This window comes from Anser cygnoides, unplaced genomic scaffold (assembly GCF_040182565.1).
Source record: "Anser cygnoides isolate HZ-2024a breed goose unplaced genomic scaffold, Taihu_goose_T2T_genome scaffold_46_1, whole genome shotgun sequence".
Taxonomy (NCBI): domain Eukaryota; kingdom Metazoa; phylum Chordata; class Aves; order Anseriformes; family Anatidae; genus Anser; species Anser cygnoides.
Window position 1 is genome coordinate 1,101,169 of NW_027103070.1, and position 18,136 is coordinate 1,119,304.

The 18,136-nt window shown below is 38.9% G+C and overlaps 1 protein-coding gene across 1 annotated transcript in view; it reads right to left on the bottom strand.

The window, feature by feature from the left end:
- Window positions 1-1,011: 1,011 nt before the first annotated feature.
- Window positions 1,012-18,136, bottom strand: part of LOC136789456 (nipped-B-like protein) — a 100,229-nt gene continuing 83,104 nt past the window's right edge. The window contains exons 28-41 of the mRNA XM_066989515.1: window positions 16,604-16,712; window positions 15,875-16,011; window positions 12,981-13,121; window positions 12,577-12,670; window positions 12,312-12,466; window positions 11,962-12,052; window positions 7,907-8,080; window positions 7,169-7,359; window positions 6,400-6,507; window positions 4,835-5,035; window positions 4,293-4,439; window positions 2,522-2,817; window positions 2,021-2,195; window positions 1,012-1,706 (exon numbers count right to left, since the gene is read on the bottom strand). Coding sequence (XP_066845616.1) covers window positions 1,476-1,706; window positions 2,021-2,195; window positions 2,522-2,817; window positions 4,293-4,439; window positions 4,835-5,035; window positions 6,400-6,507; window positions 7,169-7,359; window positions 7,907-8,080; window positions 11,962-12,052; window positions 12,312-12,466; window positions 12,577-12,670; window positions 12,981-13,121; window positions 15,875-16,011; window positions 16,604-16,712 — 2,250 coding nt within the window. The 3' untranslated portion in view covers window positions 1,012-1,475. The remainder of the gene's footprint in view (window positions 1,707-2,020; window positions 2,196-2,521; window positions 2,818-4,292; window positions 4,440-4,834; window positions 5,036-6,399; window positions 6,508-7,168; window positions 7,360-7,906; window positions 8,081-11,961; window positions 12,053-12,311; window positions 12,467-12,576; window positions 12,671-12,980; window positions 13,122-15,874; window positions 16,012-16,603; window positions 16,713-18,136) is intronic.

The following is an 18,136-nucleotide window of genomic DNA, read 5'->3' on the forward strand; positions in this document are numbered from 1 at the left end:
CTGGGGATCCCTTTTCTTGTAGTATTTCACGGTGACCTAATACATCAAAATCTACATTTACAAAAACTCCTCCTGCAGATAGGTCAGAGATACTGCATGCTCCCCCCCCCCCCCCCCCCCCCCCCCCCACTTTTTTTTCCTTCAACAGAATAAATTATATATCCAGGAGGTTCTGCCATTTTACAGCCTGGAAAAACAATGCTTCCCTGGAAACTGGGCTAAGCTAAAGAAAGCCATCCGCTGCTAGGTTAAACTTCAAGAACACTTTATTAAGAACATTAACAGACTAATTTCCAACATTCACTTGTTTATTTTTTTAAACAGAAATTGTTTTTTTTTTCAAGATATAAACATTTTTTTTGTTAAACTATAATACAGTGGGAGTAAAAATGAACTGAGAAGTTTCTGCTGCACAACAGCGAAGGAAGCTCCCACAAAAATGTTTACCAAACATTTCCTTCTTTTTTTTTTTTTTTTTCCCTGTGTCCCAGGTCCCATTCTTACTCTTCATTTAACTGCTTGTTTGTTTCCAGAAAGTTGATATTTCAAGTTTTTGTGTTATTTCAATTCCTGCAAATTTGGCTGCATGTACAAATTCATTAGCTGGAAGTTCCATCCTTGGCAGCATACAGCGATCGTAAAGTCTGAACAACTTTATTAGTCAGCTTATTAGCACTCGTTAGAGCAATTTTTTTGTAAATAATGTCTGACTCTTTAATAGTGTCTACCCAAGGCACCAGTTTGCGGCCATCACGGCGCTTAGCCTCAGTCCAGGAGCCACTGTAGGAGCCTGCCATCCACTGAACACTGAAGCCATTGCTGGTTTTCTGTACTACTCTTGCAATTTGTGGTCGGTCTTTGTACTTTGGACAGCAAATAGCGATGACATCCATGACATCAACACTTTCATTCATCTGTGAAGCCAACTCCGTAGAGTCTGAATTTCGTTTTGACCTTCTCAATGACTAAAACACTGGGGGGGAAAAAAGATCAAGTGTTACACAAAAGAACTTTAGTGAAATTATTGCTTTTATTGTTTTTAATCCCTTGACGCCGGGAGTTGGGATTTCCCAGCACACATTCCATTGCCGGCAATGAGACGCACCGCGACCGCCAGCGCCAAGGGGTTAACATATCCTTGTAAAATCACATACTCTTAATTTGTACCCGTGTCTTTATCTCTTATTGATATATAAAATTATATATACACATGAATAATAAAGCTACATAAAAACTTGGCAACAATAAAAAGGATAACACACAGTACATTCCAAAGGAAAATTAATAACTTTTTATGCTGGATAAATCTCATTTTCTATTTTTTTTATTATTGTCTTTTCTGTTAAACTTTCTACAAAAGTTGTATAAATGGTTAAGTAGAGAATCTCTATCTACAAAATGCTTTCATGTGGATTACATTACTTGGTGTACATTTAATATAATAGACTGACATTTATAAGCACATAAAAATCATTTTACGTAATACGCTGCGAAATACGTTGACTCCTCCTCCGCCTCACCCCTGAAGTGCCTCCTCCTCTATCCTCCCCATCACTTTCATCATCCTCTGTCTCAGCTGCATTGTTTTTAGGGCTGCCTCCTCCAAGCAGCGAAGTAATTGCTTTGTTCCGAGCATTTGTGCTAGCTGACACCTCTCCATTTTCTTCGTCTTCATCAGGATCCAAATGTTCCATAAGGAGCTTAAACTATACATTAAAAAAAAAAAAAAAAGATTGGTCCACACTGTAACTTTAAAAATAACCACTGATATGACACTACATTAAATTAAATCAAATGGAAAGATAAGGAAACAGGGTAAAACGTATGGCAGACAACTTCAAGCTTGAACAGCTCATGTGTTCCTGAAAGAAAGTTGTGAGTTATCAGAATATCACATAAGATTACCAGGAACATAACATTTTGAAATGTTTGTCCAATTCATTAGCATCTACTTTCAAGTTTGTACTGTGTTAGCCAGTTTAAAAGAGTTTTAGATTTTCTGCTGAGCAACTTTACTTACATCTAAGTACTGTTTTACTATACTTCTCTTCACTTCTTCAGTGATCTTAGAATTAGCCATATCACTCCGCAGAAAATCCAGAGTTTGTTTTGGATGGAAATGCACTCCTGTCTTCCTGTTTATCGCTTTATCATAAACTTTTGCAGATTCAGATGGAGAATATTTCTGAATTTTACTGTTTAAAGAAAACAAGAAAGAAGAGTTTTTAAGGAAATTCTGAAATAATTTCAAGGAAAAGCTTTTAAAATCTTCAGTATAAGCAGTCATACTTTCATCATTTCATCTACAATAGACATCCTGATAATAAATTAATCATTGCTTTTTCTAAGACAAAGTTTCATTTTCATTACATTCAACTTGTTACATTTACGATTTTTCTCTTACACAAATCTATTGCTTAAACAATTAGTTACAATAACTTTTTTTAAAAACTTCCAAACTTAATCCTTACAAAGAACCCACTAAATTACAAGATCAGGCTATTATCTAAGCAATCCTTACCTATCAGAGAATCCACAGAGGTTCTTTAAATGCTGTTTCAGCATCAAAAGTAATAATATGCCTTGGGACACGTTTGCAAATTCAATTAAAGGAGCTGAATTTTCTGGTAAACATTTCATCACAGCATTTATATCATTTTCTTCATCAGAATCTGAATCAAAGTCTACTCGTTTCCGTAATCTCCGAGGCTTAGAAGCTTCCTCTTCACTTTCACTCTCACTACCACTGTTACTGTCACTCTCAGCCTCCTCGTCTGATGAAGGCTTTCTTTCCTTTTTTTTGTCTTTCACCATAGACTGTGACAGAGAGAAATTAACACGTTCCAAAATTAGGGTAAAGTAGCATCATGCCTGTTTCTAGAAAATCTTTCCAAAATCATCATTGGCTGAAATCAGCAAGAATTCCCTGAACAATAAAACAACAACAAATAATTCAGAACTCAATATTCAAAGATTAAAATTATTTATGGAAAAAAAGATGCTCAATTTACCCCCTGACCCTGACCCCCACCCCAAAATAACTGATCCAAAGACTACTTCCCCCCCCCCCCCCCCCAAGTGGGTACAACAGAAGTAAGTGAAGCAACAAGTACTCCACTGGCACGTTATTCTTAAAAAGTTTTTCTTTTAGCAGTGCCAGAAAAATGCATTAGAAGGCAGAATACAATAAATCGGGAAGAAAATTCCATTTATATGTCACCTGGGTATAATTTTTGTACACTACATATATTTCCATAAGTACTTTGGTACAGACTAGTCCAAGCTCTTTTTAATCCTTGCCTCTGTTAAAACGTTATGATATTAATTACGCTGCTGAACAGAGAAACCCCAAGGGATCATACACAGTGCTACTAATAATCAGTTTTACTACTTTTAGAGCTACAGAATTTCACACTTGCATTATTACTGCACATACTATGATTTTTCATAACACAGAACTTAAGATGTCCCAGTCAGCATCTCATCCTTACTGTGCTGGGTGCTACACACTGGTGCCCAATCTGAAGAATCTGTCTTTTTCTAGCAGATTAAAAATCAACTTTGGTGGGGTGAGAACACAAAGCAGTGTACTTTCCAGGCATCAACTCTGACTTGTAATTAGTATCAGATTGGAAATTCTTGGAATGGGTTTGCTTCTTAACAGCTTGGACCTTTTATCATTAAAGTTGTCCAGGAAATGAAGAAGCCTGAGAAATAGAGGCCTTTTTCTTACAGGGTTGTGTATTGCCGTAACAACAGGTACTATACCATGACCGGGGTTCTTATATACCACCATATGAAATGAAATACCGCACACTTTTCTTGCAGTAAACAATGCATTTAAAGTCTCTCAGGTGACACACATGCAACTACCATCAGCTACTTGAGAACAAAAAGAATTAAACAGCAAACTGGATTTTATTATTAAAACCACCACAATAAACCAATATTTCATGATGATTCCAGGTTCATGTACTTCCAGATGCATGCAATTTATTACTATTCAGAAATATTAGGAAATGATAGGTATTTAATATTGAGATCTTAACATTTTTCTTTCTTTTTTAATAACGTAAGCAGAAATGTAAGGAAAGGTTTTTAATTAGCGTCTTCCAAATCCAGGCCAGAACAAAGAGGGTTATTTGTTTGTTTGTTTTTTAACTACTGGTTACAAAGTAATGCTGCTCATCCATATCATAATAATGGTACTGTACTCACTGAAAAATTGACCAAATTATAGAGAAGCTTATGTTGCCACAATAATAAATATAGTAAACTATAAAGGCACATACCTCTTTAAATGACTGTAGTAGGTTGCTACCAGAAACTGATAGTGTAATGTCTATATGATGCATTATAAACAGTGGCTCTTCCTGTGTTTGATAAGGAAAACATGCTAGATTGTCTGCTATGTACAAGAGCATATTCACCTCTGTTTTCTGGAAATTAAGAATAAATACAAAATTATAAGCGTACCTATAAATACATTGGATTTATACTCTTATCATATGTTCCTAACAGTCTAGAGCAAAAAAAACATAACAAATTTTATTTTAGATATCTTCCACCTGACTCTAAAGAACATACGTAAAATTTAGCCATAACTGAAGATACATTATTTTTGATCAATCCAAACTGGGTATATAGAAAGATATAGAATGATGCAAAAATAACAAATATTATATATGTAAATACCTCATATTACAAAGCAAAACAAAACACAATAGGGAAACAAAGTTATCAATATGTCATAAAAATACATTGTGAAAGGAGAATTTAAGCTTGTACTGCTATATTTGAATTTCTTTTGAAGTGAAAGAAATGTGATGCTTACTGCAGTATCATCAAAGAGGTTGAGTAAAGAAATTAAAAATGCTCGTCTGTGTTGACGGTTTCCTCGAATCAGAGAGTATAGGTGTGAACACAATGCACTGGATGATTCATCGTGTCTAAAACCTCTTACAGGATCCTTTGGGCAGGTATTGATCGCCTGTTGCACCTGGTAAGACATCTTCATACCAGCCACTGCTTTCATCTGAAAAGTATTTATTTTTATTTAAACCATTGCTTTCAAGCAGTAAAACCGAAACACATAATATATTTTTTTGCAGTGGAAAATTAAACAAATGCCTGTTAACAGAAACTAACTTTTTTTTTTTAAGCTTATTTCCTTTTAAGTGGCTGCTCATCTGAAGTTGAACTTTCAAACATGCACTGCAGTGATACTACCTCTTGAGTCGGCAAACATTAAAACAGAATTTGTGGCAGAGATCAAAATGTCTTGTGAACTGCTTTCACCATTCATTCTATGTTAGAAACATATACAGCTAATCTATTTACCAACTGCAGCCAGGTATTTCAACTTAAACTACTTTCAAGAATACTGAAATGTTCATACATGAACGGAATATTTTACCAAATGTGTATGCTTATGTCAGCTATAGTGAAACCAATACTGAGTCCATATTAGTGCAAAATAACCAACAAAAAATGAGATTTTTATTTTTTTTTTATTTTTTGCAGATATCCTAGAATTTCCAGCTGATTTTACTTACTTCAAGGCTGCTGTTGAAATTTCAGAACAGAATGAATCCTTACCTAGGCTGCATATCCAACTCTCCTCATACCACCTCTGCTTTTGTTCAGTATAGCTATCTCCTCACGTATACATTGATTTAAATCAGAGCTGCCTACAGAGCAAATCTCCTCTGACAGCCTTTACCTATTGCATTAGGTATATTTGGATACCATGAATAGTACAAAGCTCCAATTTCAGTGGAATACAAAACAAATTTGGGAACTTCCATAATGTAGTACACATGTTGAACCAAGAATGGGATCTTCTGTGATAAGGTAAAGGTTCTGCAGTGCCATTTCAGATCTTAAACAGAACTAATAGCACTATGCCACAACTCCACAAGTCCTCACTTAGCCCTCAGATTTTCCTTTAGCAAGATCCCCCAGTTCTAAACAACTTCCTATGCTCCTTCAGCTCAGATTACAATTCATAAAGCCTCAATACCCTAAAATCCTATTTTGAACAATGTGTTCTTTTCCCTAGTCTACTGATATAGGTAAGTTGTTGCTAAACATTATGAAACACCTGTCCTTATCTCTTATCAAATAAATGCTCGTGTACTATTCACTGTGCAAAACATTGTGAATTATAAATTAAAGACAATTTTAGACTGGAAGAGATGCTTCAAATTATTACATCCTATTACATTCTTTCTATTTCTAACAACAGAAATCTCTGATCGGGGAAAGAGTCAGGATCTTCTTTACAACTGCTTATAGTTAATTTGTTACTTGATACTATTTTTCTGCAGCTGAGGCATATTCAAGTGTTAAACTATCAGCAAACAGTATTCTGTAAAATTTTAATTTAGAATTACTTACATGAATGAACCCAGCATATTTTTTGTCTATTTCCACCAACTGCTGGTCAGCTTTGTTTCTCATAGAGGGCTCTGGATCTGTGCCCATAGCAATTAAGTATGGCACGCACTTGAAAAAAAAAATGAAATAATTATTCAGAGTCATTGTACCACCTCTTTCTCACTCTTTGTTCTTCCATTGTTCTTCCAGTCAGAACACTGTTGTTCTTGTATTCTGACTACTGCAGGAACTAGAATAGGAAACTCTATGCAACTTAACCACCTGACTACTTTTTGCAAGCACATAGTACAATATACAAGAAAGACCAGCATTACAAATAATGGTAGAAGTTGTGCAAGGTTTCAGGTAGCATTCCTATTTCTCTCAAACTCGAAAGTCAATTTACAGTACAAAAAATGTCATTTAAAAAAAAACAAAAAACAAGCACACAACTTATGACTGAACATGCATGATGGGTGCAGCATTAAAAATAATTAAAAAAATATTATGTAAGCAAAGAATAATGGATGAGGACTGAAGACAGTTCTGACATTGGCTCTGGAATTTCATAGTGTTTGGAGGATATGGGGATTGAGGTGGGGACAAGCTAACACAGTTTCCAGTATAAAGAATCAAAGGAAGGAAAAGGCCTGGCATACACCTGAAATTTATACTTATACCAGAAAAGTAATACTATCCAGTGTCCCCCCCAAAATACTATCCCCCCCCCCCCCCCCCCCCCCCCCCCCCCCCCCCCCCCCCCCCCCCCCAAAAAAAAAGCCTACCATACCTGAACAGGATGGATGAGACCCTGGTTTAATGTCAGTGCAATGACGTTTAGAGCAAAGTGGCGTACACTGGACTGGGTATGAAAGAAAGCCTCAAGGACCTGTTTGAGATATAGTTGCATGATGGAACTACTCATCCCTGAGGAAATATCACCCATTTCCTTCAGGTCTTCCTGTTTTGCTACTTTTTTCCCTGTAAAAAGGACAAAAACAATAACACTCACCACAGTATAATCATTTACTTCACCATTAGTTGATGCATACTGATCTTTAAGCTTTACAATATATACACATTTCAGCTGTCTTAGAATGTGTTTATGATCTCATGAAATGTAGAACAATCTGATGGTAAATATTCAAGAAAACTAGAGACATGACCTTAATTATACTCTTGTTCCTTAAAAAAAGTTTTTAATCTAATTTTTTTCTTATTATTTCTTATTTTGTATCTGCAAATTAACCTTAGAGAAGATTTTGATGAAAAGCATTACTACCATCATTACAGCAATTATGTATTCTGGATTGCTTCCAGAATTTATACATTTTGAAAGTTAATAATAACCTACACTTCTCAATACACCTATGCACATAATGGTTTTTGAAAATTCTCCTAGGATACTTTGTGTACAGTATTATTGATAGATAACAACCTTAAGTGATTCGGTTCACATATATAATAACTGTATGAAAAAAAGTTAGATTTTGAATGCCTCATTAGCACAGAAGAATTTAACACTTACACTCTCTGTCTGCCTGCTGCATACGTGTATCCTCCTCTTGCAAGTAGGTCTGGAGGTTTTTTAACACCTGGATTTTTAAGTTTACTGAACAGTTCTTATCTGAAAGAATGCTGTTGTACAGAGTCTTTACTTCCTGTTCGAACATTAAGCTTGGGTGCTGTATAAATGCAAATCCTAAGGGGGGGGGGGGGGGGGGGGGGGGGGAAGAGGAAATATTCCACATTATCATCTAGAAATTATATTTCTTTTTTTAAGTCTTGTTTCAAAATACAGGTATGAAATTTATCCCCTCCCAATTCCTACAACAGCATAGCTTTTTCTAATCCAAACAGTATTGCTTTTTCATATGGACACCATCCAAAACTTATAAGGAGTTCTATCAGCCATGAAAGCAATACTCTTGATAAAGACAGGGTGCTGACCTAGGGAAGCTGCAGTAAGAAGAGTCATACAGGTCTGGAAGCACATCCAGTGTAGTGGTCAGTATCTGAATAATTAGGAGCTCTCCAAGGAACCATCAAGGAACAAAAATCAAAATGTTATATCCTCGACTTGCCTTGCAGGTACACATTGGGAAGAGAACCATAATCAGACCTTAAAAGACTTACGGTTAAGCTTAATCATATAATCCTAGAATCATTAAGGTTGGAAAAGACCTCCAAGATCATCTGGTCCAACCATCACCCTACTACCCCGATGTCACCCACTAAACCATGTCCCTAAGCATCAAGTCCAATCACTCCTTAAACACCCCCCAGGGATGGTGACTCCACCACCTCCCTGGGCAATCCCTTGCAATGCCTGACTACTCTTTCTGAGAAGAAATGTCTCCTAATTTCCAACCTAAACCTACCCAGCACAAGCTGAGGCTATTCCCTCTAGTCCTATCGCTGCTTATCTGTGAGAAGAGGCTGACCCCCAGCTCCCCACAACTTCCTTTCAGGTAGTTAGAGAGAGCAATAAGGTCTCCCCTGAGCCTCCTCTTCTCCAGACTCAACAACCCCAGCTCCCTCAGACGCTCCTCATAGGACTTGTGTTCCAGACCCTTCACCGGCTACATAGCCCTTCTCTGGACAGACACGTTCCAGGGCCTCAATGTCCTTCTTCTACTGAGGGGCCCAAAGCTGAACACAGTACTCGAGGTAAGGCCTCACCAGAGCAGAGTACAGGGGGATGGTCACCTCCCTGGTCCTGCTGGCTACGCTATTCCAGAGACAAGCCAGGATGCCGTTGGCCTTCTTGGTCACCTGGGCACACTGCTGGCTCCTGTTCAGGCGAGCATCAATCAGCACCCCCAGATCCCTTTCCTCTGCACAGCTTTCCAGCCACTCTGCCCCAAGCTTGTAGCGCTGCATGGGGTTGTTGTGGCCAAAGTGCAGGACCCGGCACTTAGCCATGTTGAACCTCATCCCATTGGCCTCTGCCCATTGACCCAACCTGTCCAGGTCCCTCTGCAGGTTCTTCCTACCCTCCGACAGCTAGACACTTTCCCTCAACTTGGTGTCATCTGCAAACTTGCTGAGGGTGCACTCAATTCCCTCATCCAAGTCATCAATAAAGATATTAAAGAGGATGGGCCCCAACACCGACCCCTGGGGAACACCACTGGTGACCAATCGCCAGCTGGATTTCACTCTGTTCACTGCTACTCTCAGGGCCCGGCTGTCCAGCCAGTTTTTAACCCAGCCAAGAGCGTAGCTGTCCAAGCCATGGGCTGCCAGCTTCTCCAGGAGAATACTGTGGGAGACCGTGTCAAAGGCCTTGCTGAGGTCTTGGTAGACTACATCAACAGCCTTTCCCTCATCCACCAGGCGGGTCACCCGGTCATAGAAGGAGATGAGGTAGTCAGGCAGAACTTGCCTTTCATGAACCCATGCTGACTGGGCCTGATCCCCCGGTTGTCCCGCAGACGCTGTGTGATTGCGTTCAAGATGACCTGTTCCATCACCTTTCCTGGCACCGAAGTCAGGCTGACAGGCCTGTAGTTCCCCGGGTCCTCCTTACGACCCTTATTTTAGCTGGGCGTCACATTAGCAAGTCTCCAGCCATCTCGGACCTCTCCGGATGACCATGACCGCTGATAGATGACGGAAAGCGGACCAGCAATCACATCCGCCAGCTCCCTCAGCACCCTCGGGTGAATCCCATCTGGCCCCATGGACTTGTGACAGTCCAGGTGGAGCAGCAGGTCTCTAACTGTTTCCACCTGAATTGTGGGGTGGTTCTTCTGTTCCCCGTCCAAGACTTCCAGGTCGGGAGGCTGAGTACCCCAAGGATAAGTGGTCTGGCTAGTAAAGACAGACGTAAAGAAGGCATTAAGAACCTCAGCCTTTTCCTTATCCTCTGTAGACATGTTCCCCCCTGCGTCCATTAAAAATGGAGATTCTTCTTGGCCCTCCTTTTGCTGTTAATATATTTATAAAAACATTTTTTGTTACCCTTAACTATAGTGGCCAGGTTCCCTCAACAGGAGTGACACATCCCAAAGCAAAGGCTAAGCCTGTTAAGTGTCCTTACCGAAAGGACACACAAATAATTACTGATAGGAAAATACGCATTCTTCACGCAACACCTTTATTTTGCATAAACATGGAAATAGCTTGCTAGTTCTTTTCACCTTATTGCTTCATACAAATGTTGAATGATTTGACAACTTGGCTCAGTTACCAGCCTGTAAGGTAGAATTTTGCCCTGTCTACCACATGTCCACACATACAACAGCTAACCCCAAAATAGAACCAGTATGTAGATGAGATCAATATATCACTTAAAACAGTTTTCTGAGGTTTAAAATAAAGACCGAGGTGCTTACAGGCAGAGGAAGAAAAATCTGAAAAAAAAAAAAAAACTACTGATAGGCACCCCCACCTTCTCCCCTTCCCCCAAACTGATCAGAGTTCAGTCTCTAAGTTAGCAACATTGTTGGCTAATGCAATATTGTCAACGTCCATGAGTAAAGTAATTATGCCTATGGTTAGCATGGTAGCCCATGTCCCATGTGCAATATCCTGTACAGGACAATTAAATTTGACTAAACTACAGGAAGTGTTGTGCACCTTGATGCAATGCCTAGAAAAACTCCAGTTAGTCCAGAACACCATGGCATTGCTCCTGCAAATGAGACAACTCTAAAGCCATTAATTCTGCTCAGCTGTCTGAAATGGATTCTCACAGAATTTCAAATCAAGATTAAGTCTTGGTTCTTATTCTCAGAGCCCTTACTAGTCATCTAAAAAGCCACCAAAACAGCAGCATAAGAAGGCAAATTATTGCCCATAGTTAAACTATAGCTTACAGTTAAATTATAGCACGCTCACACACAAGAGAGAACTTTCTTTAGAGCAAGCCATAACCATGAACTGAACTCTTCCAGAAACCAAGGCCTATCTGCCCAAACAAGGTTCTCTCACAAGTACAGATTCTGTCCTTGAGCAGAAGACAAATGTGATACAAATCACTCAATGGCAGTTCATGCATTACTGCAAGTCACTGAGATACCACACTAATGCCTTCAGATAACGAATCTATTTAAAATTGAAATACAGTCAAAATCCTAAAAAAAAAACAGTGATATTTAGGCTATGTCATCATCTCAATGTCTAGTGAAATCTCACAGAACAACCCCCAGTTGTTACAAACTGCCATAATTCCCTTAACTCCTGCAGAAGATCTGGCCCTTCACTTAGAATGCTCAAGATTTTTCCAGCCCTTTTTCTAGTTATTCTTTAACCATACCTTGAGGACTGAAAAAAAAAAAAAACCACACAAGATTTGGAGCTAAAAATACTTGCATCTCCATTGCTTTTGAAATCCACTGCTTTTTAAAACTTGGACACGCATCGAAAAGGCATTCGCTGTCAAAAGCATCCACTCTACTGCAGAAGTATACAATTAGCATCCCTTTGACTTCATTTCTCTAGCAATTTCTCAAATAAAACATGTAGTGAAGTTTGATTTTAAATAAACTCCCTGCCACTACATAAATACATAAATTCCTGCTAGAATGCATAGATGTTTACTATAGCAGAATAATAAAAATTATTAATATTTCTTACCCAGGCCAATAATGGCTTTTGTCTGTACTTCTTCATCTGAATGCTTTGTAAAATACATCAGCAGTTCAAGTACTTTATCCTTAATGTTAACCTGAGTAAATTACAACAAAAATGACAACTGTTTGAGGATGAAACAGATGCTTTTAATCTCTTATGAAAACCATGAATATCAAAAAGAAAAGAGAAACACAGTCTTACTACATGGCCTTTGCACATATTTACAGACCAAAAAACATCCTTCTATGCATTATGAAAAAACAGCATTGAGCAACTAGGAATACTGTGCTTTCAAATAAAAGTGGAACATTCAATATACATAAGACTTGGAGAGTAAATACAAATTATTTTACCTTACTGTTGCCCTTAAAATCTTCCTGATCAAAATCAAAATGCCGACATAGAGCTCCAACAGTGAAAAGTGATCTAAGGAGTGCTGGTTTATTGGCAGTAAGTATTGTACTGTTGGGGTCTTCTTGGTGTTGACTTTTTAATTTTGAAAGCGCACCTACAGTAAGATAAAATGTTTAATGACAGTATTTAAACATGGTGCATCCCTAAGACTTGTAGCCAAAACTGAAAAGTGAAACTTACACGTTGTGCCTTGACTTTACTTACCATAGTATCTATTAAAACAGGCCCACACAAATTTATAGTTCTGAGTGACTTTATTCACAATAGCGCCAAGACAGCTCACACAATGCTGAACAACCTAGGAGCAAGAGAGAACAAATGAATTACATACTTAGAAATTAAAATCGAGATTTTTGTGGAGATATGTAGAACTAAAACAAACACTCTAGCAGTCTATCTCCTAGACTGCTTTGAAAACCTGCCCAAAGTCATAATCATTAAAATATAGCAACAACACGTACAAACTCCAGTAAACCAAGAACATTGTTTCGGTCCTATGACCAGCATAAGCAACTTCATAATGAAGATAGACTTCCATTAAATCAAAACCATGTATTTCACAACATAAAATTGAATCAACAACTGAATATTAGCAATTAAAATCTTACCGTCATGCCGTATTTGATGATGAGTTTCATGAGGTCTTCCTCAATAGTGGCAAGGAAGGTCTCACTTGGGTGCTCCATTAGTGGCACTACAAGCTCTAAGATTTTTGCAACATTGCAGATCACCATGAAATCATTCTGGGTCTGAAACAAGAGTGTTTACAGCATTTAACATTTCTGTATATGTTACCTATAAACTGTCTATAACTGTTATTAATATGCACTGATATACACAAAATCCCAGCTCTTATGTAAGATATCACTGAGGTATTTAGTAAAGATTTAGAATGCTATTCATATAGTTTACATATGATATTAAATTACTTATTATTATGAAAGCTAGTTCTTGTTTTTTATGGAACCTCCAGAAATAAAAAAATCTGTAGAAGCAGAATTTCACCTTTCATCAAGGCTGTGTGCATACCTGAAAACTTTTGATCCTGATAATTTTATTATATATATATATATATATATATATTTAAAGAGTCCTACAACAAATCTACAGAATGCTTCTTGATGCACACTAGAGAACACACAACACCTGGCAACAGGTATCAGCAACAAATGAAGTTGTGCTATGGCTGAATGTGGCTTAAACAAAATAGACAATAATGTGCACTAATATGGAAATTACAATTAAAACGATTACTAGTTTGCATAATTATGAATTTATATATATTGTGAGAAATCTATAGAAAACATTTCTTATATTTAAATATATACATCCTGATACAAATGGACTTTTTTTGACAAATCAGGCTCACTGATCACGATAGGATAATTCCCATATGCTACGCTCAAGCTATTTAACATATTCAAGTTGACAGTGGTGAATTTATTCTACAGTTCATCTCAACCTGTGTAACAAAAGCGATGTAAGCCACTAAAGAGATGTTGCAGCAAGTAAATAATCAGATACCCCTTTCCCATACTGTTAGTCAGGAAACAGCTCTAAAAGAAAATCTGCTGGAGATGTGCCTAGAGAGTGCTCCAGGACCGAATCCAGAAAATCATAGAATCATAGAATATCCCGAGGTGGAAGGGACCCATAAGGGTCATCGAGTCCAACTCCTGGCTCCACACAGCTCTACCCAAAAATTCAGACCATATGACTAAGAGCACAGTCCAAATGCTTCTTAAATTCCGACAGGCTTGGTGCCGTGATTATGTCCCTGAGGAGCCTGTTCCAGTGCAAAACCCTCTCAGTGAAGAACCTCTTCCTGATATCCAACCTGAACCTCCCCTGTCGCAGCTTGACACCATTCCCTTGGGTCCTATCACTGGTGATTAAGGAGAATAGGTCAGCGCCTGCCCCTCCACTCCCTCTCGCAAGGAAGCTGTAGACTGCGATGAGGTCTCCCTTCAGCCTCCTCTTGTCCAGGCTGAACAGGCCAAGTGACCTCAGCTGCTCCTCATACGTCTTCCCCTCTTTTCATCCCAATCCAAAACATAGCACCCTACCAGGTACTAGGAGGAAAATTATTCTAGCTGAAACCAGGACACCGTGCTTGATGCACCCCAGGATACGGTTGGCCCTCCTGGCTGCCAGGGCACACTGCTGGCTCATATTCAACTTGCTGTCAACCACAACCCCCAGATCCCTCTCTGCGGGGCTGCTCTCCAGCGTCTCGTCGCCCAGTCTGTACGTATAGCCAGGGTTGCCCCGTCCCAGGCGCAGGACCTGGCACTTGCTCTTGTTAAACGTCATGCGGTTGGTGATCGCCCAGCTCTCCAATCTGTCCAGATCTCTCTGCAAGGCCTTTCCACCCTCAGCAGAGTCCACAACTCCTCCAAGTTTGGTGTCGTCGGCAAACTTACTCAAAATACCTTCTAGTCCTACATCCAAATCTTTTATAAAAACATTGAAGAGAACTGGCCCTAAAATGGAGCTTTGGGGGACCCCACTAGTGACTGGCCACCAGCCTGATGCGGACCCATTTTCCACAACCCTTTGAGCCCTGCCCGTCAGCCAATTGCTCACCCATCGTATGATGTTTTTGTTTAGCTGTATGCTGGACATTTTATCCAGTAGGATCCTATGGGAAACTGTGTCAAAGTGCTAGGATATACCTACAGGCTCACCTGATAACAAGTACTCTCAAAGCTGTCCTTCCCTGGGCAGCTGACCTAATTCAATAAAGTGCTGCCACCCACTCAGCCATGCTCTTTTTTTAGCCATGGCTGCATGATCTGCTTTGCTCCTTCTGCCAGATAAAGGATTTATCACAACCTTCACTGAGACAACTGTGCTACTCAAAGTAACAAAAAGCTCCACAATGTTTCAGAGGAGGGGGAGGCACTTTACTGGAGCGCGTGGTTTAGCATTATAGCTCTCTATTATTTTTGAGAGGTAAACTGTCTTATGGGGGGCACAAAAAACCTGCATAAGTGGAAGCTAGGGAAGGCAGAAGAGGTGCTGAAGCTAGGGAAAGTAGAGAGGTGCTGAAGAGGACAGAGCAGGACATTTTCCTTCTGATACATTTACTATACATGAAATCATCCTGTCTCATGGAACCATACATTTAGTCTTAATATTCATAAGTTAAGTCTTACCTACTTTTAAGAATGTGACTGCAAAACAAAAAAATTTAAGGAATGATTTTGTAACAGGTGAAAAAGTGGTTTTCAGTCCTCAAGGGAAAGAGGCAGTAGAGGTTTCAATTTCATTTGGCTGTAAAACGTGGAGGTAGATGATGAGGAACAGCATCTTAGAAGCTACAGAGATCATACTAGAGGACCTAGTACCTTTAGAAGATATGATGTTCGTGAAATAGAAACACAATTTTATTTCTCTTTTCCTACCTTCAATTTCATTAAGCATACAAGACAGCCGTTTATTTCTATGCTTAATTACCTTGGGGAAAAACAAGGCTAATATTCTTATTTTCTCTACTTACACTACATTTAGTGGTGAGGTATGGCTGCATGGTCATGGCATGTTTGACCATTAGCTGGGGCCTGATTTTGCTGAATAAGTACAAAGTGGTTATGCAAGCAACCAAGCGACCAGAATTCACGCCTTTGTTGTCGGAATCTGCAAAAATTAGAAAATACACAAAAGATATTAGATCTAAGCACTGTTTGATCAATTAAAAACATATGGCCTAAGTATCATATGAATATCTTTCATGACATATCTTTCAAGATCAGTACAGAATATTCTTGTATATTCTTATTAGATAAGAGCATTAGAGATGAGAACATAATGTTCTCATAACAAAATATGTGAAATAAGAAGCAGAGATGCTTCAAAGACATTAGTATTTTTTAAATATTTTCTGTATACAGAACATTGGCCCAGCCAATGATTCCTATTACAACCGTGGAACATATTAAGGCAAATAGAGCATTTCATATTTGTTTTGGTTTTAGTGATCTAAAAGTTTTAACAAATTATTTTAAAAGTAGTTGTGTTATTGTGGTTAACTAAAGAAAACTTAGGGAAGCTTTATTATGATGCAGTGCTCAAAAGTTCATAATGGACTGAAATGCAATAATTCACTATCACTGGTTTTGTGATAGGAATTCTGTAACAGTAACTTTTCATGATAGTAATTTTAACAACCACTGTTAAACTATTATAAAAATTCAAAGCAATTTAGCTACTGGATTCTAAATAGTATTACCTGATAAAGATTCCTCGTATTTAATGATGTGCTCAACCAAATTGTCAACAAGTTGAGTACAGGCTTTCTTCACAGGTTTATATGAGGCATCCTCTTCTGACTTCAACAGCTATAGCAGATGAAAGAGAAAACAATTTAGTAGTAAGGATGCATTGGTGCATTAATTTACACCGGATACATACCGGTTTTATAATAATTACTACAGGTACACAAGGATTTTGCATTACAAAAGAATCTCTATTTTCTCCATAAAAGCTACACTGTGAAGAAAAAATTAAAGGAAGTTAAAAACAATCAAAATGCTAGAGAATTAAAGAAAAATGAACCGCAACAAAAGAACAGAAGACAGCAGTTCTACTGATTTTTGCACTGGGATGAAAGTTAACTTTGTGCTTCATGAAATTATGAGGAAAACAATAATCTAGAAATACTTGCTACCAGTAAGTAATAGAAGGCTTTTAAAAATGCTTAAGAAAAAAGTGCAAAGGCAAAAAGAATGTTTTTGACATTATGCAAAAGAAAAAAATCAAACTAAGATGAAACATTTTTATGAACACTGTAATCAGTTTGAGCCTTCTTTTGTATGAAAAAAAATTGGGGACTGAAATTATGTCCCTGAAGATGCTTCAATATCTAACAAGAATTGAAGTCATACTGTAGCCTTTTCTTCAGTGCAGGCATTAATCATAGAACCACAGAATGGCTTGAGATGGAAAGGACCTTAAAGATCATCTAGTTCCAACCCACCCTGCCAGGGGGCAGGGATGCCACCCACTAGATCAGGTTGCCCAGAGCCTCATCCAACCTGGTCTTGAACCTTTGCAGGGATGGGGCATCCACAACTTCTCTGGGCAACCTGTTCCAGTGCCTCACCACCCTCTGAGTGAAGAATTTCCTCCTAACCTCTAATCTAAATCTCCCTTCTTTTAGTTTAAAACCATTCCCCCTTGTCATTCGTTATCTGCCCCCTTATCCCCCATTATCTGCCCAAGCAAAAAGTTGTTCTCCATCTTTTATATAAGCCCCCTTTAAGTATTGAATCAATTGAATCGAGGGACAATCCCCTCCCTCGACCTGATGGCCACTCCTCTTTTGATGCAGCCCAGGATGCAGTTGGCCTTCTGGGCTGCAGGCGCGCACTGCCGGCTCATGTCAAGCTTTCCGTCCACCAGAACCCCCGAGTCTTTCTCTGCAGGGCTGCTCTCAATGAGTTCTTCTCCCAGTCTGGGATTGCCCCAACCCAGGTGCAGCACCTTGCACTTGGCCTTGTTGATCCTCATTGGGTTCACGTGGGCCCACTTCTCAAGCCTGTCCAGGTCCCTTTGGATGGCACCCCTTCTTTCTCTTGTATCAGCTGCACCATTCAGCTTGGTGTCATCTGCAAACTTGCTGAGGGTCACTACATCCCACTGTCCATGCCTTTGATAAAGATATTAAACAGTACCGGTCCCAAGACAGACCCCTGAGGTACAACACTTGTCACCGGCCTCCACTTGGATATAGAGCCATTGACCACCACTCTCTGGGTGTGAC